The sequence below is a fragment of the Parasteatoda tepidariorum genome, chromosome 11 (assembly GCF_982258835.1).
Source record: "Parasteatoda tepidariorum strain Cologne lab strain chromosome 11, Ptep-v5.0, whole genome shotgun sequence".
NCBI classification, from domain to species: Eukaryota; Metazoa; Arthropoda; class Arachnida; order Araneae; family Theridiidae; genus Parasteatoda; species Parasteatoda tepidariorum.
Window position 1 is genome coordinate 34,552,390 of NC_141765.1, and position 21,980 is coordinate 34,574,369.

The 21,980-nt window shown below is 27.9% G+C and overlaps 1 protein-coding gene across 2 annotated transcripts in view; it reads right to left on the reverse strand.

The window, feature by feature from the left end:
• Nucleotides 1-4,906: 4,906 nt before the first annotated feature.
• The window catches only part of LOC107450101 (uncharacterized), a 61,252-nt gene continuing 44,178 nt past the window's right edge, over nt 4,907-21,980 (reverse strand). For both annotated transcript variants that reach the window (XM_016065829.5, XM_016065830.4), the window contains exons 3-4: nt 17,426-17,485; nt 4,907-7,345 (exon numbers count right to left, since the gene is read on the reverse strand). In XM_016065829.5, the coding sequence (XP_015921315.3) occupies nt 7,140-7,345; nt 17,426-17,485 (266 nt within the window). In that variant the 3' untranslated portion in view covers nt 4,907-7,139. The remainder of the gene's footprint in view (nt 7,346-17,425; nt 17,486-21,980) is intronic.

Below are 21,980 nucleotides of genomic sequence, written 5' to 3' on the forward strand. Positions count from 1 at the left end.
TTTATTTATTTATTTTTTTTTTGTTGCATTTGTTACCATTTTTATTAAAAAACATTTAGTAAAATAAAGAAAACTAAAAAGTAAATTTAACCGAATAAAAGGTTTTTACGTAATTTTCTTAAGGCATCATAAAAAAATAACCACATTTAATAAATTTTATCACATATTATGAAAAAAAAAATTTGTTGTTAATTTTACCAAAATCATTACGAAAACGGTAAAAATTACCGAGTATTTTGATAATCTTACAGAACCAGATACACGGTAAGTTTTACCATATTCTTGTAGTTTTGTCCATAATTTTTTTTTCTCAGTTTGTTGTAAAAGTGTGAATGTATCCAAATGAGTAATTAAAACATATAGTTATATAATATATCTTTATATCGCAATTTTCTGCGACAAATTTAAATAATTTTAGATTGAATGTTTTATTGTGCCCCATGTTTCATCAGAGTCCGAATTTTCCTTAAATATTCACACCAGTTATAAACAAATAACCTTAATTACATACCATAGAACCATAGTTCTTAATCTGCAGTCTGAATCAAGAAATTATAAACTAGAACTCTTCATAAAATTTATAAAACATGCTATAAAATAAAAAGGAAATTCAATTGTGTACTTAATTTTGGCGTCAGAAACATGGTATTTTCGTTATTTAAAAAAAAGAAGAAAAAACTTCAGAGACTAAAAATATCAGACAATCCAAAGATTATGTAGACTCTGAGTGTGCGCTAAGTTTCAGTCTTCATAGTTGTTAATAATGTTCTCAAAATCCTAATTTGTAACTTTTATAACTTTATTTTTACTGGAAGAAAAAAATTGTGTCTTGCATTTTTCCTACTAACTGTAAGAAAATAGAAAGGCGGTCCTCAGACACCCTTTCCCTTGGATTTGCACTCAAACCGTCAAACAAACGTGGAAGAAGAGGGGGGGGGAATTTCTTAATCGTTAATATTTAATTTTCACAACCAAATTCATAATTAATATTTACTCAACCCATCAATATCTTAGAAAAAAATACAAGGTCATCGTCCAAGCAGAAAACAAGAGAAGTTTAACGTTCGGTATTTCAGATTTTCTTCTAACAAATTTATACCAATGCGATTCTGAAATTAGTATATTTAGGAAGCTAGCTTTGATTTATACCATTGTCTGATTTAAGAGTTTTTAAATATCTTTATTTTTGAGTAAGTAAAGTTTAAAGAATTTTTCAGCTTCATGCAAATCGGTTTAATTGAGTTTAAACCAAAAGAGTAAATTTTTAAAAATATAAACACAGACAAATCTACAGAAATGAGTTACTTATTCATGGTTACTTGAAGCATGATTTCTGTAGTTTATTTTTTGGAGAAAAATCCGTAGAAATGCTAAACGTCATCAAGCACTATTCTCTCCAAACGTAGACAGAATGAGAAGAACGTTCCTAACCCCCACTTTTTTTTTTCCTTTTTGGAAGATGTGAAATAATATTCTGTCATGAAAAGTTTATTTAGTACACGAAACTCAAGCGAAACTGTTCTCTAAAATCAAAATTTTGCACCATGAAACCCTTATTTTTTGAGCATAAATAATTTCTGCAAAAGTAGTATTCTAAAATGTTGTAATACATTACGGGTTTGAGTGTTAACTTTAACCAAAAATAGAAATCAAAAGTAGAGTTTTTTTTTCTAAGCTTTAAGCTTAGAAGTTCTAAGCTTTTTGCAATACAGTTGTACCTTTTTCCAAAAAAAAAAAAAAAAAAGTAATAAAACTATTCAATGTGTTGTCCTTTTCTAACTACTGATAATACCTTTTTCTAACTACCTTTACTTTAATTACGTGTGTCATTTTTTAAGATATTGCCATACACTCTGATTTTTTCCGTTTTAACTTTAATCAAAAAATGGAAATCATACGTCAAGTTTTTTTAATTTTTCACTAAACAGAGACTTAATTTGTAATGATAGCAGGATAGCTTTAGAAATTGACTTCTCAAATTTGCACAACAAAGTTTATAATTTTAAGATATAAATATTTCAAACGAGTATCGCTCCTTAATAGAAAATGGCATTCAAATATAAAGTTGTTTTCATCAAAACGTGTTTTAACATTACAAGAGTCACTTCAGAAACTAATTTCGAAATTTTTCATGCACTTTGAGTTTGCTTTGTTAATTTCACCAAAAATGACAATCGAATATTGATTGAGTAATTTATTTATTAATGTTTAACGAAATAGTGACTTAATTTCAACGGAAAGGTGAAATTTTTAGAAATTGAGTTCTGAGATTTACACTACAAAAATTTAAATTTTAAAACATAAATATTTTCTACGCGTTCCATTCTTCAAATGATTCTATGCACTCGCATTTAGGTTTCAATTTATGGTAGTCAAAAAATTTTCTTAAGGGGGAAAAAAAGCTGTTTTTTAAGTTTTAACGCTGCACAGGAAACTTTAGATATTAGTTTGCACCGATAAGCCTATATTTTTAGAAAGTACGAGATTTTACGTGTGTTGTCCTTTTAAAAAGTGCTATTCACTTTTAGTTAGAATGGTAACTTTTTCCGAAAATAGCAATCAAAGGTCCATTGAGAAAAAGTGATTGAAATGGAATAGTCACTCAAGTATCTGTTACACAAATTTTTACCATGAAACTAATATTTTTTAACTTATAGAAGGATTCTCCATAGGTCGCTATTTAAAATGTTGCCACACACTTTGAGGTCGAACTCTTATTTTTTCGAATAATAGAAATCAAGAAACTTTTTTGGATTGTTTAATTATTAAATTGTTAATTCGATCGCTTTTAGAAACTATTTTAGTTTAAAGCAATCTAAAGAGAAAAAGTAAGAAAAAAGTATGACCAAAACTAATTAATAATGTAGAATTTTTGGAAAACTGTTACCGTATGAAAACTTATCAAATAAACTATTTAAATGCCGTACATTTAGTTTTTATTAACCAAAATATTGTTTGTTTGTTTTTATCAGAAATGTCATTACAGTACGGTAATTTAACCATATTTTTTTTCTCTGTGTAATATTCTCTATGTATCCATGCACTTAATTCTTCTATTTCGACAAGATCACAAATTCTGAGATGTAAAACAGGGCTGATACTTACCCAGAAAATAGAAACATTTAGTAGTAATACAATTTCATTTTTATTTTTGTTCGAGAGAAAAATGTCTTGATAATAACTTTTTGCGAAATTTCCTGCTAGTAAATATATGTTATTACAGTTTATAATTCATAGAAGTCTCTTCCTTAAAATAATGTAAAAATGAGATGATTTTACTACCATATTATTTTCCGGGTAATTTACATTTCTGATAAACGTCCACGCATACACTGTAAAACTCCACTCGACAAAAATATTTCCGAAAATCTCAGAGAACTTCATTTTAATATCGCACATTTGGTGAAACAATGACGTAACTGCAAAATCAAGTTACGTCATTGTTTCACCAAATGAGCGATATAAGAAATATTATTTTTCCTTTGAAAAACAGTGACCACTGGCCAAAAAAAGTATAAATTCGGATTAATTTTGTATTTATTTTATTTTTTATTATTTTTTTAACATCTCTTTTGATATTTTAACGGGAATAGAGTGTTCTATATATCGCTCATTTGGTGAAACAATGACGTAACATGATTTTGCAGTTACGTCATTGTTTCACCAAATGAGCGATATTATGTTTCCAACCAATTGAGAATCATTTCAATTATTTTCAAAAGTAGGAAACTGAATCGCATTGACGTCCATTTAGTTTCAAAGTGTAGCGTAGCTACCACTACAACTATTAAATTCCAATTCACTAGTATATAAGGCATGTTAACTCAACTCAGCCTTGAGGTACCCTAAGATAGATGGCGGTAGACATTATTAGTAGCTTAGCCCTGTAAGAGTTTTCCGAAATATTAAGAAGCGCTTCAAAATATGAAGGGAAAAAAATTCCGAGACTGCATGAAAATGATTCGAAATATTTCTGAAATACTGCGAAATGTTTCTGAATTTTCAGAAAGAGGTTTACGAAATATCCAGAAATGTTTTAGACAATTACATGCACCGTAGCTTCCCCATATATTCAGAAATGTTTCGGGTTTTTTTTTTTTTTGCAGTGCAGCAATTAAAATTTTGTTACCAATTTTCCCTTAATGCTTAAGCATTAATACATATATTGATTTTTAAGATTCATTTTCCTTTAAAACAAGATTATTTGTCAGTGAACAAATTTGTCAGTGATTATTTGTCAGTGATTTTTACTGTAACAAAATCACGTCTCTTAAAAGATTTTGAAATTGTTGTTGTATTTGTAATTACAAGCTTTGATGTAAAAAGTTCGTTTTTTTTCTTTTCTTTTTTCTATTTCGTAAAATAATAATCAAAGAAATTTGACGGTAAAAAATTTTAATTTGAGAACCGAGAATCTCGCTCCGTTATTTTAAGCTTTAACTACATTTTTCTCAGTGTATATTCATTCCCTTTGTTTGAGTTCTAATGTCAACATTTTATGTATACCACTAACTTGGATGTATTTTTCTTTCTTCTTTCGTGAATTTTTTTTAAAGTTTATCAAAGCAATATAAATTGAAACTTAAATCCAAATTACGCATTCCCGTATAACGCAATCATTTTGATACGTTTATTAAACTGAATTCGTTACAAAGGAATCGTTTGTTTACGTTCATTAAATTAAATCTGTTAAAACGGAATCGTTTGCATACTTTTATTTATTTGAATTTGTTACGAAGAAATCGTTTATGTACGTTCATTAAATCAAATTCGTTGAAATGGAATAGTTTGGATGTGTTCATTAAACTGAATTTTTTTACCGGAATCGTTCGGATGCATTTGTTAAACTGAATTCGTTTACAATAAAATAAGCAACTATTTTACTCACAAAAAATCACAATCCACATATTGTTATAATATATTTAATGGCACTTGAGAAACTCATAACAATGCAGTAACTTTGCTCTAAGAGCTTTCAATGTAAATACAACTTATAATGTTCCATAACTGCATCATAAATTTCACAACCAGACACTTGTGTAAGTATTTATATATAAGGCACTATTAATAAAAATTACGAATGAAAAAATAAGGCACAATATAAATTATACATTGTGAAAGACATCCAAGTGCAATTTAACGAAATTGCTACATGAAGCTTACAAAAAATTTTGAAAGTGGTTTGACAGATTAAACAATTTCAAAGTTTTTAAAACTTATGTACATTATTTATTATTAAAAACTAATAAAATATTAATTTGCAAACATAAATTTAAAAAATGCAATACAAACTACGTGATATTAGCTGTGCAATTTTTACAACGAGTCTACTAGCTCTAAATATTCAAGCCTTAACTTTCTTTCACAACAAATTTTTTTGCAATTTTCATTTTTTTAAAATAAAGACAAAATTAACAAATAAATTTAAAATATTTTTTCAAGAATAGTTATTTATTCGATGATAGTAATTCATTCTTGAATTATTTTTTATAAAATATGAAATTAAAAAAAGTTTAAATTGTTTGGGCAAAACTAAAATAAATATTAATTTTCAGAACCAGTGCCACAATTTCAATGTTGATATTTGTAATATTAATGTTTCACCTTTTAGATGTGCATTAAAATTCTTTTTTTTTTCATTTATATGTATATATATATATTATGTACTTGTTTAAAGTTTTTTAAAAGAGATATGCCAGCCTAAGGCATATTAAATATGCCCTTTTAAGGCACACCCATAGGGGAAAAAGAGGAGTCACATGCTCTTAAAAGTTCAGTAAAATTTTAAGATTTTTGAAATTAGCTTTTTAATATTCACAATAATGTTTTTATTTAAGTTTGCTAAAACGTTTCAAATTATTGTACGAGTAAAAATAAAATTTTAAGAAATAATTTTGTCAAATGCACCCCAGCCTGCCTTATTCTCCACTAAAAATTTTAAAAACACTAAAATGACACTGCTTCTGGGCAATTTCCGCAAACTTTATTTATAAAAATAAATAATAATTCTTCAAATCATTATAAAATGTAACAACAGATTTAAAATTCGAAATGAAAATGTAAAAATTATTATTATACAGTTAAAAATAAATATCAATATTTTTGTAAAATACTTGATTTAAAAAAATCGTGTTCAATCCGTAACTTTTTCTAAAATCTAATTAATAATTTTCGTCTATCTCATATCAAGACTAAGAATGAGATCTTTGCTATTAAAAAGAAAGTAATGGTATAAATACAAATAATGAGTATGATGATACAATTTTAAACAAATGCTGCACGTGGACATCCAGAATTTTAGACTTTATGTTGCAAATCTGCATGAAGCCATTCAAAATGAGCAGCTTGATATGCTTTATTCAGAAGCACAAAACTGTGAAAGTGCTTCAAAATAGGAAATAAAATTTGTGCTTTTGAGGAGAAAAAAATACAATTGCTAATTTAAGATTAACTCAAGCTATAACTACTTACAAAAATTCATCGGAATTTTGGTAAATGTACAGTGAAACATTCAATTTTCCTAAAAATAATATCTACCCTTCAGATGCTGATAAAATTACAAAATCTGGAACATGATTTGACAAATATACATTACTTAAAGTTATCAAAGATTACCAAATCATTGTCCATAAATCACAATGTATGGGTATTGTCTCAAACTAACTTTTGAGCACCATATTGCGGTGGTTATCACTTCAAGAACAATAATGTTCGTCATACAATATTCATAACCAAATAGCAAAATTAACAATAACAACACAGAACAGTTTCATTTAATTTTTTAAAAAAAAAACACAACCTTGGCTTAAAATGATTCATTTTAAGTTATTACTTGAAAAACAAATGCTGACTGAATTCGGTAAAATAACTTTCCAGCAAGAGTTCGTAAACACGGACGGTGAAACACTGTAAGCTAGTTCATTTCTTGTATTTATTTCTACTAATGGAGCGTAGAATCAAAAGTAGAGCAGAAAATATAGTCAAGATGAACGTTTCAAAATCTAGTAAAAAAAAAAGATGAAAATTGTCTTACATCACCCGGTAAGTTTCCACTACAAATCACCAATGATCTGCTAATGCGACAAATTTCTAACGTGTGATCACTTCTAAAACCGATTTACAACCAGCAGTTTTCCCCATCAAGCTGTAGTGGATGGCCGGTTTAGTTTCGGCTGATGGCGCTTCATGTGCAAGGCGAGATGGTCGGAACGTGCAAAAGCACGCTCGCAAACCTGACATTTAAAAGGCTTGTCCCCAGTATGCTTGCGCGTATGCCGAGTTAGTTCATCTGATCGTGCAAACCTCCAATCACATTCAGCCCACTGACACTGGTAAGGTTTTTCACCTAAAAAGAAAAAGTAGATTATTTTACGGCTTTAACAGTATTTTAACTAAAGAAAATTAAATTATACGTGCACGGAGAAAAGAATTTTTGGTTAAATCACCATATTGTAAGGTAATGACATTTCTAGTATTAAAAACCAAAATATACGGTATTCAAACCATTCATTTTATAATTTTTTCGCTTGTATGGTAACTGTACCGGAAATTTTGGTTTCAAAATTATAGTTCTTATTTAGTAAAAAATCCAAAACTGAAAAGTAAATTTAACCGAATAAATGGATTTTATGCCATGCTCTTAGTTAACAAGATGAAATTATTACATTTTCCACGTTTACCGAAATTTTAGCAGATATTATAAAACCATATTTTATCCGAATTTTTCCAGAATCATAGCCAAAGCTCTTCTGGTAAAATTTAACAAGCTTTCCTTAGAGAAAGAAATATGGTAAATTTTATCATATTTTGGTACTGCAATACCCTAGATTATAACATTCACAGATTTTTCAGACAAAATCTATGTAAAAAAAATAATAAATAAGTAAATAAAAAAAAATTGGAATATTAAAACACGTTACAGTATTATTAAAGTCATTACCAGTGTTTTTTTTTTAATTGGATATTTTAAATCTACCATATTAGGTGTAATTAGAGATACTCGGGTATTAAAGGTATAACTTTAGATAAAAATCGAATTATTTTTATCCAGTTTTTCTTATTCAGAATTTTTATTTTTTCAAGAATTTGATAGATGAGAAATTTCAATCCCTTACGAAAAAGAACGAAATGACCGGCGTGAATTAGATTTCTTGGGGGACTAGATTTCTTTGGAATTGGGGGACTTAAATGAAACTTAAGAAAGGGAGGAGTTAAATGAATCAAAATACATTTGTTGCATAGTAAATACGTTGCAGATAAATTGCAGAATAGATTGAATACTTATTTAGAAGCAAAAATCATAGGAATGAATCTTCCCCGCTCGGCTTTTTATCACACAAATAATTGGGAATATTAGTACAGAAATCGCCAAAGTTTAATCAAACTTTTAACTACGGAAAATCTATATCCAACAAAGCACAAATATTTTAAGGAGCCTGGGTGAATTGAATCTATATTTATTGCAATATCAAATTGATTAAAGTAAATAAAAATAGGCAAATTAAATAAATCAATATAGTAATTTTTCTAACGTTTTATAAATAACTTTAAAAGTTAGCGCTTTTTAAAATGAAAAATCCACTGAACAAAGGTAATTATAATAAATGGCGGACACGTAACTTTTTTATTTAAAATCCTTAAATATTTTTCTTTGGTTATCTTTTTTTCTGTCTTTTTTTAGAAAAAAAAAATTTTTTTTTCTAATTTTTTCTCCAAATTCTTAGTAAAAATTAATGTTTTTCGAACTCTTAAATATAAGTTACATATTTTTTAAAACAAAATTTTTTTTAAAAAAAAATAAATAAATATTAGAGCTAATTTACTTTAAATATCATGGGAACGAATAATTTATAATACAGACTATTAGTCTACGTCTACCGGAAAAGACCTCAAAACGGTAAAGAGATTGACAGTAAATCTCTTGCACTAACTTCTCACCCCTCGTTCTTTTTTCCTTTTAAAAAATCCTCATTCAGACAGAAAAGCAAATTTTCAAACAAACTTTGGGAATTTGCCTTTCGGTAATATTTTGAGGCTAACACGAGGCAGGAAGCTAAGTTAGCTTTTAGATTTCAAACGTTTAAAGTAGGGGATTTAAGATGGGGGGGGGGAATTGACTTCTCTAAAAAGTGGCAAAAAATTTCATCCGGGAAGGTTTCAAAATTTGGCGACAATTCGCGATGGATGCTCTATTGCATAATATTCTTCAAAAATTGTTAATCAGTTTAAATTCACATTGGATGCTAGATTACAAGGTATTCTTCGAAATTGTTAATCAGTATCAACTCACGTTGGATATTAGATTACATTATATTCCTCAAAATTGTAAATCTGTTTTAATTTGCAACATATGCCCTATTACATATTTTTCAAAATTGTTAATCAGTATCATATCGCGACGGATGCCCAATTGCATATTTTTCAGAATTCTTAATAAATCAGTATCAATTCGTGACAAATTCTCTATTGCAGATTTTTTTTTTAAATTGTTAGTCAGTATCATATAGCGACGGATGTCCAACTGCATATTTTTCAGAATTCTTAATTAATCAGTATCAATTCGTGACAAATTCTCTATTGCATATTTTTTTTTAAATTGTTAGTCAGTATCATATAGCGACGGATGTCCAACTGCATATTTTTCAGAATTCTTAATAAATCAGTATCAATTCGTGAAAATTCTCTATTGCATATTTTTTTTTTTTAAATTGTTAGTCAGCATCATATAGTGACGGATGCCCAACTGCATATTTTTCAGAATTCTTAATTAATCAGCATCAATTCGTGACAAATTCTCTATTGCATATTTTTTTTTAAATTGTTAATCAGTATCATATAGCGACGGATGTCCAACTGCATATTTTTCAGAATTCTTAATTAATCAGTAACAATTCGTGACAAATTCTCTATTGCATATTTTTTTTTTAATTGTTAGTCAGTATCATATAGCGACGGATGTCCAACTGCATATTTTTCAGAATTCTTAATTAATCAGTATCAATTCGTGACAAATTCTCTATTGCATATTTTTTCAAAGTTGTTAGTCAGTATCAATTCATAATGGATGCTAGATAACATATTTTTTTAAAAATTTTAAATCAGACATATATTTGCTATGGATTCCCAACTACATAACATTCAGCAAAATTGTTATTTGCTTGTAGTCAAGTTTTATATAAATGTACGTTAGATTATCATAATACTTTAATGTCACAAAAAGTTAACTCAAATAAAATTTAGATTTATTTTCATTAGTTAAGACACGCATGATATGTTATTAGACCATGTTTGTTCGAATCTTTAATACCTATGCAGAGAATGATAATCAAATTAAAATAAATTGTAATCTTATAAATAGTAACAGAGAACAGAAAAAAAATTAACTTTCAAATTAAATGATAAAAAATATTTTTTACATAGCTCTCTTATAGAAAATTAGCTGGTTATTGAAACTTATCAATTTAATATTATCTACGAAACGAAAAAATAAATTAGTTTGATTAAATAGTTCATCCAAAATATATTACATTATTTACTAAATCTAAAAAAATATAGACAAGAATGATTGCATTAGAGCAGTGTTGCAATAATAACATAATATAACATATAATTTAAATAAAAATAAGAGGAATAAAAATTTATCTGCCCTTAAATAATCAGTTATTTTAGTTTAATCATCAACAGTTCCTAATAATTTTATTTTTTTAATTACAAGTAACGTTTTATCAGCTAATGTAAAGTAAAATAACTTTTATTAATTTATAAATATAGAATATGCTTCAATTTGCGAAATAAACGTAAAAATATACTTTGTAATTTGTTCGTAAAATTCTATAGGGTTTGAAACTTCTATTTAGTTATTATTCTGCTGAATACCGAATATTAAGTGCAGATTTAAGCACACCATTTTCGGAGTTTCAAAATTTTTAAATGAATTAGTAGTTAAAATCGTACTTTTCGCAAGTTTAATGTTCTCTAAGCGTAATTATAACTTGGCGAACATTTAATTTGCTCAATATTCGCCAGAACGAAACAGGTAACCCAAGCATCGCTCACCCCCCGGGAAAACACCGAAAAAGTATCTTAAAAAAATTCGTGGGGGTTTCCCCAAAAACAAGATTCACTCGACACCCCTGAGTCCACTGATTAATCGTTTTTAGTTCTTCCCCTGTTTGATCCCCTTTTTTTATTTGTCCTAAAAGGCGACATGCACTGCTTTATACTTCGAGATTAATGGCCAATTGATTGCTTATGGGGGGAAAGATATGTATAAGGAAAGATGCTCTTATATATATCTAAAAAGGAAGTTGGGGGTTTGAGGCATGGGCGCGAGTACTTTTTCCCCATTTCCCAATACCGAATTTCGTTCGCCAGAAATTTGTTGAATTTTCTTTTCATTTTTCCATTCTCCCGTTCTAATATCTCCTGCGTAAAAGTGGTGGTCACAATATATCCGATCATTTGTATTCTTCATTCCCATAAGTGTCATTTAAGGAAAGGAAATGAGCCTTCTAATGTAGAAAGGGGGCCTTCCACTTGGTAAATATACTCATATTGCTAGTCAATTAGGAGGGGCTTTCCCCTTAAGGGAACACCTTTTGATTGCAATAGGACTTTTTTTATCAACAAGTACTGAGACAGGTGGTAGCTATATTTTCAACAGGGAATCGCTAATTTATTATTATTATTATTATAATATATATATATATATATATATATATATATATATATATATATATATATATATATATATATATATATATATATATATATATATATATATATATATCTTCATGTAGATGTTATTTGTAAGATAACTACTGATAAAATGGTAAAAAATCTTACAATCTCGTGCATCTCTTTAAAGAACTTGAGGAATCAAAGTGGTAAATCGTACGTTTTTTAAGAAAGTTACTACATTTGTTTTCCCTAGATAGGTTTTTTTAAAGTTTCCTGATTTTTCAAGTAAATAACAGCTCAATACACAGACATCTAATTGCCTAGAAGAGAATCGTCGAATTTTCCACCAAAAACGCTTAAAAATGTATTTTTAATGCTCCTAGCCCATAATTTATGGCTTACTAAAACACTTGAAGTGTATGTTTAGTTTTATATAGCTTTAACGTACACTGTAATAAGCTTTAACGTACACTGTTATAAATTCCGGATCAAATTACGGATAAAGTACCGGCACTCATGTAAACTCATATGTACTCCGGTAAAATCCCTTTTTACCGGAACGTGTTATGGAACAAAAAATCTGATATACTGTAGTTTTAACAGTAATAATTACCGTAAAATCAATGAATCAATCTAATTAAATAAATATTACTGCAAAAATTTGTGGTAAAATATTTTACTGTAAAAATTGATTTTACGGTAAAATTGATTTTATAGATGATCCCAAAACTACTTTTTAACCGTGATTTTTACAGTGTATGTTACATCGAGCTCCAAAATAAGTTGTGAAAAGAAGGTTCTTAATTTGATTGTAATATATTATATTCGTTGTATGAACTATATCTTAGAGGGAAACTAACTCTTATCAAGTTAAAAAACTAGTTGAGGAACCTTTTGTATTCAATCAGTAATTGACTCATGCGTGCATTCGAAATTTGGAATTTTTTTTATCCCGCATTGCTTATAGATTGAACTAATATTATTTTTTATTTCAATCTTATCTCAAAAATTAATAAAATGATTCAAATTATATATACAAAAATACGTATAAAAGCCTAGTAGTTTTAAGAGGGGATTTAATAATAAAAAAGAGTAAAACAAAGTTCACACTGAAACATATTTTACTCCAAACACCAAATAATACTATAAAAAATTCGAAATTTAATAATGGTATAATGTAACGGCACTTTGGGTGCATCATCTATAAAATACATTTCAGCGTAAAATCCATTCTTACCGCAATTTTTAAAGTGATAATTACTGTAAAACCACTGAGAATCTAATTAAATAAATATTCCTGTAAAAAATACGGCTTAATATTTTACGGTTCCAATGATTTCACAGTAATTAATTTGAAAAATACGGTAAATCAGATTTTTTACCCCGTAACATATTACGGTAAAATAAATTTTACGGTTAAAAGCACCGGCACCCTGAGTGCCTAGTATCCATCGATCTAAAGCTGGAGGAACTTCAAAGCAGGAAAACAAGGATGGAGCCCAAGTGTAAGTAGTTGAGCTAAGTAGAGTTATAAATTTAAATTATGAGTAAGAAAAAAAAGAGTAAATGCAACACACAATTTTGAATTATTAAGTTTAGGGTAGGGTATAAACAAATATCAAGCTCATATTACTCATCATATCGCTAAACATTAATTTTGTTCGTTTTAAGCAAGTTTATTCGAAATATGCTCACTTTTCAGATTTCAAGAAAGAAAAAAAAAAAAAAATAAATAAATAAATAAAAATAAACTAAAATTTCGATTTCAGACGTATAAAAACCGTTAACAAATCATTCGAAGAAATTCCACGTGTGTTTATTAAATTTTGTTTGAATTGTTACTTTCATTAAGAAGAATTATACTTGATGGTAGAACATGCTATTTATCTGTTTACTAAATATAACAGACCACAACCCTAAGGCCATAGAGCAATTCCACACTAGGACAATTAGATTATTTTTAAAATATTATTTGAATGGAAATATTTTCACATATTTTCATTTGATAATACAAACATTTTGAGATAATACTATTTCGATAAAAAACTTTCTTCTATTTTTAATTATTTTCATTTATAACAAATTATTTATAAATTAATCAATTCAGTACCGGCAAAGTTCCGGAGAAAAATTAGTGTTTCACTTTCACAAAGAGTGGCTACACTGCTACTGACCTGCAATTTTCGCAAACGCTATTAGTATGTATTTCGGATACACTGTAAAAAATTCTGAATCAGATTACGGTAGGGTGCATCATCCGCAAAATCCACTTTACCGTAAAATCCGTTTTTACCGTAAAATATTACACCAAAATTTTTTTCAATCATATTTATACAATGCGAATGATTCAGAGATTTTACGGTAATTAATACTGTAAAAATTACAGTTTATCAAATTTTTTGTTCCGTAACATATTCTGGTGAAAATGGATTTTACAATAAAAAGTACCGGCATCCTGAGTACCGGTACATTTTACGGTTAGGTTTTACAGTGTAGCACTTATTAAAAGTCCATTCGATGGTAGAGAGTTTGAAACGATCAATTACGTTTTATAAACATCTCTACATTATATTATTAAAAACTCCTCAACATACGTTTAAATCGATTAAAAGAACTAACCTTTACTGCGATAATTATATAATAACGCAACATTATGATGGTCGCAATAAATGTAATTATAATGAAGTTTTAGAAAAATAGTTTTTTTTTAAATTTTATTTGTATTAGTTTATTTATTTATCATTCTTAATTATTTTTGTTAATATAAAAACATTTATTTCTTATTGAAGTACTTAATTCTGTACTCACAGAGTAGTTTGTTTTTTGCATCATGAAAAATATCAAGCATCATGAAGCCAAAGAAGAAAAAAAAAAATTTTTTTTTATGTTTCTTTTTATAACGAGTATAAACTCCAAAATAGATAAGATTTGTCGATATACATCTCATCAAGATTTTGCAGGTGTCTCTAGACCTACACGCGAAATTCGGTAATGTATGCAGGAGCCCCTCAAACACTAGAAAGTCACATTTTCAAGGAAATCTTTAAAGGACTTAGACAACTCGGAAGTAGAACGACATCTTATCACTCCCCTCCTCCTCTACTTTTTTAGAAGAAAAAAAGCGCATAAAAGAATGAAAAAGCATCTCTAAAAGAGGGGAAAAAGCATAAAAAGCGTCCAAAAATCGAGGCGTGAGACTTTCGGGCTTGCATGCATATTATCGATATATATATACGCGCACATGCACAGACATTCATACGCGAATGCGTCCCCCATCCTTTTAACTATAATAATATACAAAAAGTGGATAGCGGTGAAAAAGAGAAAAAAAATTGTTAAAAAAATCCCGCGGCACGCGAATTTCTACCGAGATTAGTGTAATCCTCGCTAAGTCCTATTTTGCGGCAATTTTAGGGACCGACAAAAGATTTCTGCAAGCGGTTTAAAGATATGAAAACATAATTTCTTTTAACCTTCCAAGGGACAAAAGGATTTGTTGGGTTAAATCTCCTTCAATTTCGCGACTTTTTCAGCTTTTCTTTAATTCTAAGCTGGGTCATTTATTTTTTACTCGCATTAACATATTAAGATGATTTCCAAATGTGATGAAAAATATTGGAGGGGTGTGAAAAAGAAAAGATAACTGTAAGCCAGGATTCGAAGGCGTAACCCACACACCTATGTTTTCGCGGTGAACTCGCAATCTCTCTAAAGAAATTATGAAAAAAAAAATCCTGTGTTGTATGGTGTTTATTGTCAAGTGCTCTAAGTGCATTTATTAAAAGTGACAAGCGTTTAGTACGCGGTACTTATTTTGTCCGTGAAAAGTCATTTTTCACGGTATTAATTCTCGCTTACATTTTGTTATACTTTTATATAATGATAAAATCTGTCCTGAATATATGGAAAGCTTTGTATACATTCTAAAAGAATCTAAAGAATTACAAGATGACTAAAGGACATTATACTCGTTCTCACGTTTTTATATTCATTTTGGAATCATTAATTTAGTTAAGCTGCATTTCGATACACGGAAATAGTGCTCAGCAATAGTGATAGATGAATGAAAAAAAAAATTTCAAAAACTTGTTGCAAAAGTTTTCTTTTGCCAGTAACTTTGCAAAAATATTGGAGATTCATTTAAACACTAGACCTTAAATTTCCTACTTCATTATAATAATTTGAAGGAAATCATTAGAAAAACTTCGTGCATTTTGGAATGAAATCTCCTATAAATTCAGCATCTCTAACTTGTTTAATTTTAAAATAATATGAACTTCATATTTTAAAAGAAAAAACTATTTTAAAGATTCGCGGTGAACTCGGGATGACTTTAAAGAATTAATGAAAAGAAATCCTGTGTAGTATGGTGTTTATCGTAAAGTGCGATAAGCGTATTTATTAAAAGTGACAAGCGTTTCGTACGCGGTATTTATTTATACGCGGAAAGTTATTTTTAATGGTAGTAATTCTCGCTTGCCTTTTGTTATACTTATATATAGTGATAAAATCTGTTATGTATATATATGGGAAGCTTGATACATCCTACAGATTATAATTAAATAAAAAATTAAGGAATTATGAGATGACTAAAGGACATTATGATCGTTCTCACGCTTTTATATTCATTTTGGAATTATTAATTTAGTTAAGTTGCATTTTGATACGCGGAAATAGTGTTTAACAATAGGGATTATATGAATGAATTTTTTTTCAAAAGCTTTTTGTAAAAATTTCATTTTACCAGCAGCTTTGCAAAAAGGTTGGCGATGGATGCATTTAAACACTTGGCTATAAATTTCATATTTCATCAAAATATTTTGAAGAAAAACTAGATGCATTTTGAAATCAGAAGAAAAGCTTTATTTATCATTAGAAAAACTTTATGCATTTTGGAATGAGATCTAATATAAATTCAAAATCTCTAGCTTATTTAGTTTTAAATAAATTGCACTTCATATTTTAGAAGAAATAGCTGTTCTAAAAATGTAAAAAATGCTTTAAAAAAAAGTCTAGTTTTGAAAAACTTTTTCAAAACTGGAGACTTCTGGAGATTCAAATTTTGTGTTCAAAATTCATTCAAAATTAATCTTTCTTAAATAAAAAAAATATATGATTGAAAAAGGGGGCCGTACAAATATTACTTAAAACACCTAACAGAGGAAGAGGTTTATGATATGCTTATTTTTGCTCATAATGGGGATCTGTACGATCAATGCTTACATTAGACATTAAAATTCCGTATTTTTAAATTTTCTTAAAAAGGAAATGAAATTGTAACAAAAAAAACATGCATGAAAAATTTTCAGATTTGGAATGAAAGTTGTTGTAATTTTTAAGCAATTTATAAAAGAATCCAAAAGAACATTCTACTCAAAATTTTATAAAATGAATCAAAATGTCATTTGAATTTAATCCAGAAATTAGATACTACAGTAAAAGTCAAAATTAAAGCAAGAACCGGGATTGCTGTTGCGACGTTTTTACGTAAGTAAGGGAGGACATATGTGATTTGCTTATTTTTGCTGACAAGGAGGAAAGGCAGTCCAAAATTCACAAAAAAAATATGCTTACGTAATATTTGAGCAGTAACAAATAACATTCAGTACCTGATACACGTTGTATAATATATTGCTTTTTTATATTATACAACATGTATCAGGTTGATCCATATTGTATAGTATAAGTTACAATATGTATAATAAAGAAATTATGATAGGGAACGTGATTAAGTGATTATACGAACCTGTATGAATTCTCTGATGAGCCTTCAGATGAGAACTTTTAGTATATACTTTATTGCAACCTACAAAACAAGAACAATCATAAATATTTGAAAATGGAGGTTATAAATACTATGAAGTAGTTAAAATATTTACATAAAAAAACGAATAGTACAATAAATCTTTTAAAACGATGGTTAAAAATGCAATTAAGTAGATTATTTCAATAAATAACCAATAGTATAATTATATTTACATATATAAAATTTAAAATGTTAAAATTTTTATTAACTAAGATTTTAAATTTTATCGAAGGGAATAAAAATTTTATTTGAATTTTTATGAATTTAGAATATGTACAACACTTTACATATAAATCAGCTCTAATTGGAACTCAAAAAGAGCATCCATTCTGAAGATTTATAAAGCTGTATATAATCACATTAAGAATGGAATGAAAATGGGAATAGAGCAAAGAAAATAAAGCTTTAAATATAATCCTAGCTTAAATAACATGCCTTGAATAAGCTTTCACATAAATTATACTGATTTTATAAAAGACCTCTTTTCGAGATAATTGAGGATTAAGTTTTCTTTAAATTAAAAGACCTGTCTGTCTGCAGGTTTAATTAAGTTTAGATTTGACCTTAAAACATGCAGAAATTGTAATACGTTTATCTTTAAAAGGAAATTTATTGTTACAAATTCATATTCACACATTATTCAAAGAGAAAACTGGAATGCAATTATAATTGGTTCGAAAATAATTATACTAAAATTATAATAATGAAATGCTTTGAAGGCAACCTCAGTAAACTAATAAACATCAGAGTTGGGAAATATGTAGTTGATTACAAGTAATCAATTACTTTTAAAGATGATTTCCTGATGTCTTGAAATGAAGGTTGCATGTAACTTTACTAACTTTTAATCAAAGATCATTATTACTTTTAATCGTAAATTACCATTACTTGCATTTGTAAATTATGATAGCTAATAATCATGATTACAATTGTAATCGTAAATTTTGATTGCTTGTAAGCAGAAACATGATCTACGATTGTTGCATAGATTACAAGAAGTTGATTAAATGTAATTAAACATATCATGCCCAACTTTTATACATACATGCATAATGTACGTTCAGACAAACCTAGAGTAAGACATGAAATTTCAAGTATTGAAAAGAAATTTTCAAAATACTCGAAATAACAATAAATATATTATAAGACAACTTAAGATTACGCAATGCAGAAGTTCGCTTCCAATAATTTGTTCACATTTTGATATTTAAATTTTTTTTCTTTTTTTAACAATAAAAACTGACTAAACTCACTTTTTCTACTCTATAATAATTCTATAATAACTTTAAATTAGTAATGGAGGTAAAATGGAATTTGTGGTTAAAAGTTTCTCCCGCGTAAAGGCGTCCTCTTAAATAAGCACTTTGTTTTGTAATTCCTACTTTCGTATTTTATTTTATACCCGTCGTTGAACAGCAGACCCAATTTCTGGGTTTACGACTACTAATGTTCAACTACGTAGCCTTGTAATTTTGAACCCAATCCAGAAAACAAGGGGACTCCTCGATCAAATTTAGGGAGAAATTTGCTTTCGTGGAAAACTTTTTGATGGAACTAACCAGCATTTGCGTTACATAGAGTGGAAGACCACGAGAACCTCCCACGGGTAGCCTGACGGCAAGGGGCTTCTAACCCAAGATTTGTCTACCACTGAAGATATTTCATGCTAACATTGTGGTCTGTGCAAGCCGGATGCGGAATTCGTATCGACCAGCCATCGCTAGGATTCGAACCTGGTTCACCTCATTGGAAGGCAAACGCTCCATTCCCTGAGCCATCAAGGGTCTACTTTCGTATTTGAAAAAAAATTAATTAAGATATTTCAAATTTTAATTTATCCGCCTCTTCAAACGGTTTTATACACTTTAATGCTTTTTATTATCGCAAATATACACAAATACGATGATTTTCAATTAATATTGTTTCAATTTATGTTTTTTTTTTCTTTAAAAAAAATATGCCATCTATAATACATTTAAATATCTAACACAAAGCACTTCCGAAACATTTTAGTTTTGGGAATTTTTTAGGATAGATACTAAGCCAGTGAATAGTTATTTCGCTTTTATATAAAGAAAAAAGAAATTTTTTTTAATCTTAATACTGATTTTAATTTATGATCTTTTAAAACTATATTTACACATCGATCCTTCTGCTTTCTTTTGCCTACCCTGAGATGTGGATAGCCACTCCCCTTTATGAATCTCTCAAAGTGTTCTTTGCTAGCACCTTATCATCTCCTCTCGAATACCTTTTCTAACATCACCTTTAAGTCAAAATAGCTCATGATTGATTGCAACATACATTATTCTTAGGACTACAAAAACTGACGTTTTTATGCTGCTAGTTTCGCCACACGAGTCAACAATCGACCACCTGCAGATTAACAGAATGGGGTCCCCCTTTAGATACAAGTTAAAAACTTTTATTAAAACTCCAAACAGCCTCAAGTAAAACATAAGTGTGTCATGAAATATTTTCTCATAAATTATTTCAACTCCAAATTAGGTATCTTACGTTACATTGCTGTAAAATAAATTAAAAAATGTTTTCGATGGTAAGTATTACTGATTAAACATATTTAATGATGAAAGATTAAAAAAAGTTTCAGCGGTACCCAAAGTGCTGTGCAGTTATAATATTGAGTGATTGAACAGAAAAAGTTATTAATTTTTATTAATTTTCTTTTAAAAGAAAAATAAATAAATAAAATCTTTAACATTGTCACACAAGAATTTTTAACATTATCTAAGTTAGGTTTCTGCTACGATAGCATTTTTACCAAATTACTAAGACTATTTAAAAATACTAAAATAGAAAAGTTTTCAAGCTTTTGCTAAAGCATTTTTTTTTTTTAGATTATTTTTACAAGACTAATAATGAATTAATAAGCCCTTTAATGAAATAATCAGAACGAGAATTGCATCTTTCTGTAAATTCTTGCGATTGTTGATTCTCCAAATTGTTACGATTTCAAAATAAGTAGAAATTAACTTTTCTTTAAACTTTTTTTTAAAAAAGGACATTATTAAGCAAAATAGTATAAGAGTTTAAAATTTAGCTGATTTTGCTCATTATTTATTTTACAAAAGTATACATTTTTCTTTATTATGGCAGATAACTGCTCAAAATAAATTATGTTAAAAAACTTAAAAATTAACAATATTTTTTGAGTAAGTCACTTTTGACATCTGGATAATCTTTTGTATTTTGAAACTTTAATTAGTTTTGGACTATAGGTTATCTATAATTACATGCATATGCAAATGATTCTATGGTGTGTAAAATAAATTAGCAACATTCAAAGTTTGAAAGAAAGAGATTGAAAATTCAAGGGAAATTTTATTTCAGTTATAATCTGTGAAATTCAATTTTAAGCATATTCTTTATACTAGACATAAAGCACATTATAGTGATAAAAAATGTCATTATTTTTAAGAGAAAAAGCGTAATATACCGTGTTCTTTATCTTGTAGAATTATGTGTGTCCCTATTTATCAAGATAATTACTTAAAACAAATTAATTATTGGAAAGATTATGATTTTTCTTAATTGTATTATAAATGTACAATAAAGTTAAATTATAATTTGACTATAAATAATAAATTACAGATAACGTTATAAAAGAAATACTCTCGGATTATTTAATCTAAGTGAGTTTAACAGTTGTGAAAAGAAAAACATGCCTGTTATTATTATTAAGCAACGAGAAATGATAAAATCTTTAATGTGATACATATGCTTGATAAATTAATAAGTATCACTTCTAGTTATTATAAGATATAATAATGCTCCAAAAAATCTTAACATAACATTGCTGATGATTAGAAACAATTATGAAAATAAAACTGTGCTACCGTTCAGACGGATCTCTGTTTTATTATCCATGAGTATACAACTTAAACGCAGTTCATCTTGTCAAAACTTTAATGAACGTAATTGTGTCTTCTGTTGTATATTAAACAGATCAATACTTTAACCATAAGGATGTCTATCTCTTTTGTCACAGCCAATTTCCGAGGAAGTCCTTAATGATGTATGACGATGTCACGATGTGTCACTTTATGTCAATGATTGATGAATCGGAATAATTTTACTTTCTATCTTGTTTAAGAAACACTTGACAATAGGTTGAGGGTTTTTACCTGAAGCAATGATTGACTCGTTTGGATCTTCATGAGAAAGAAATAGGATTTTTTTTAATTATTTATTTCTACTTTTGGGTCAAATGTCACTCCAAAAATCTTGCGTTTTATTATCGACTTTGTAAATTACATTGTGTATGCTTTATAAAAAGTTATATGGTATTACAATAAAATTATATAATATGGTATTATAATAAATTTTATATGGTATTCTATTTGTTAATAAATTTTCTTTGTTGTAAAAGTCAAACTTTTATTAATGTTAAAAATAAGTAATCGGATAAGATTATTAAATTAATAATTTAGGTAATGTGGGAACCAAACGTAATTTTTTTCTGGAAATTTTTCGA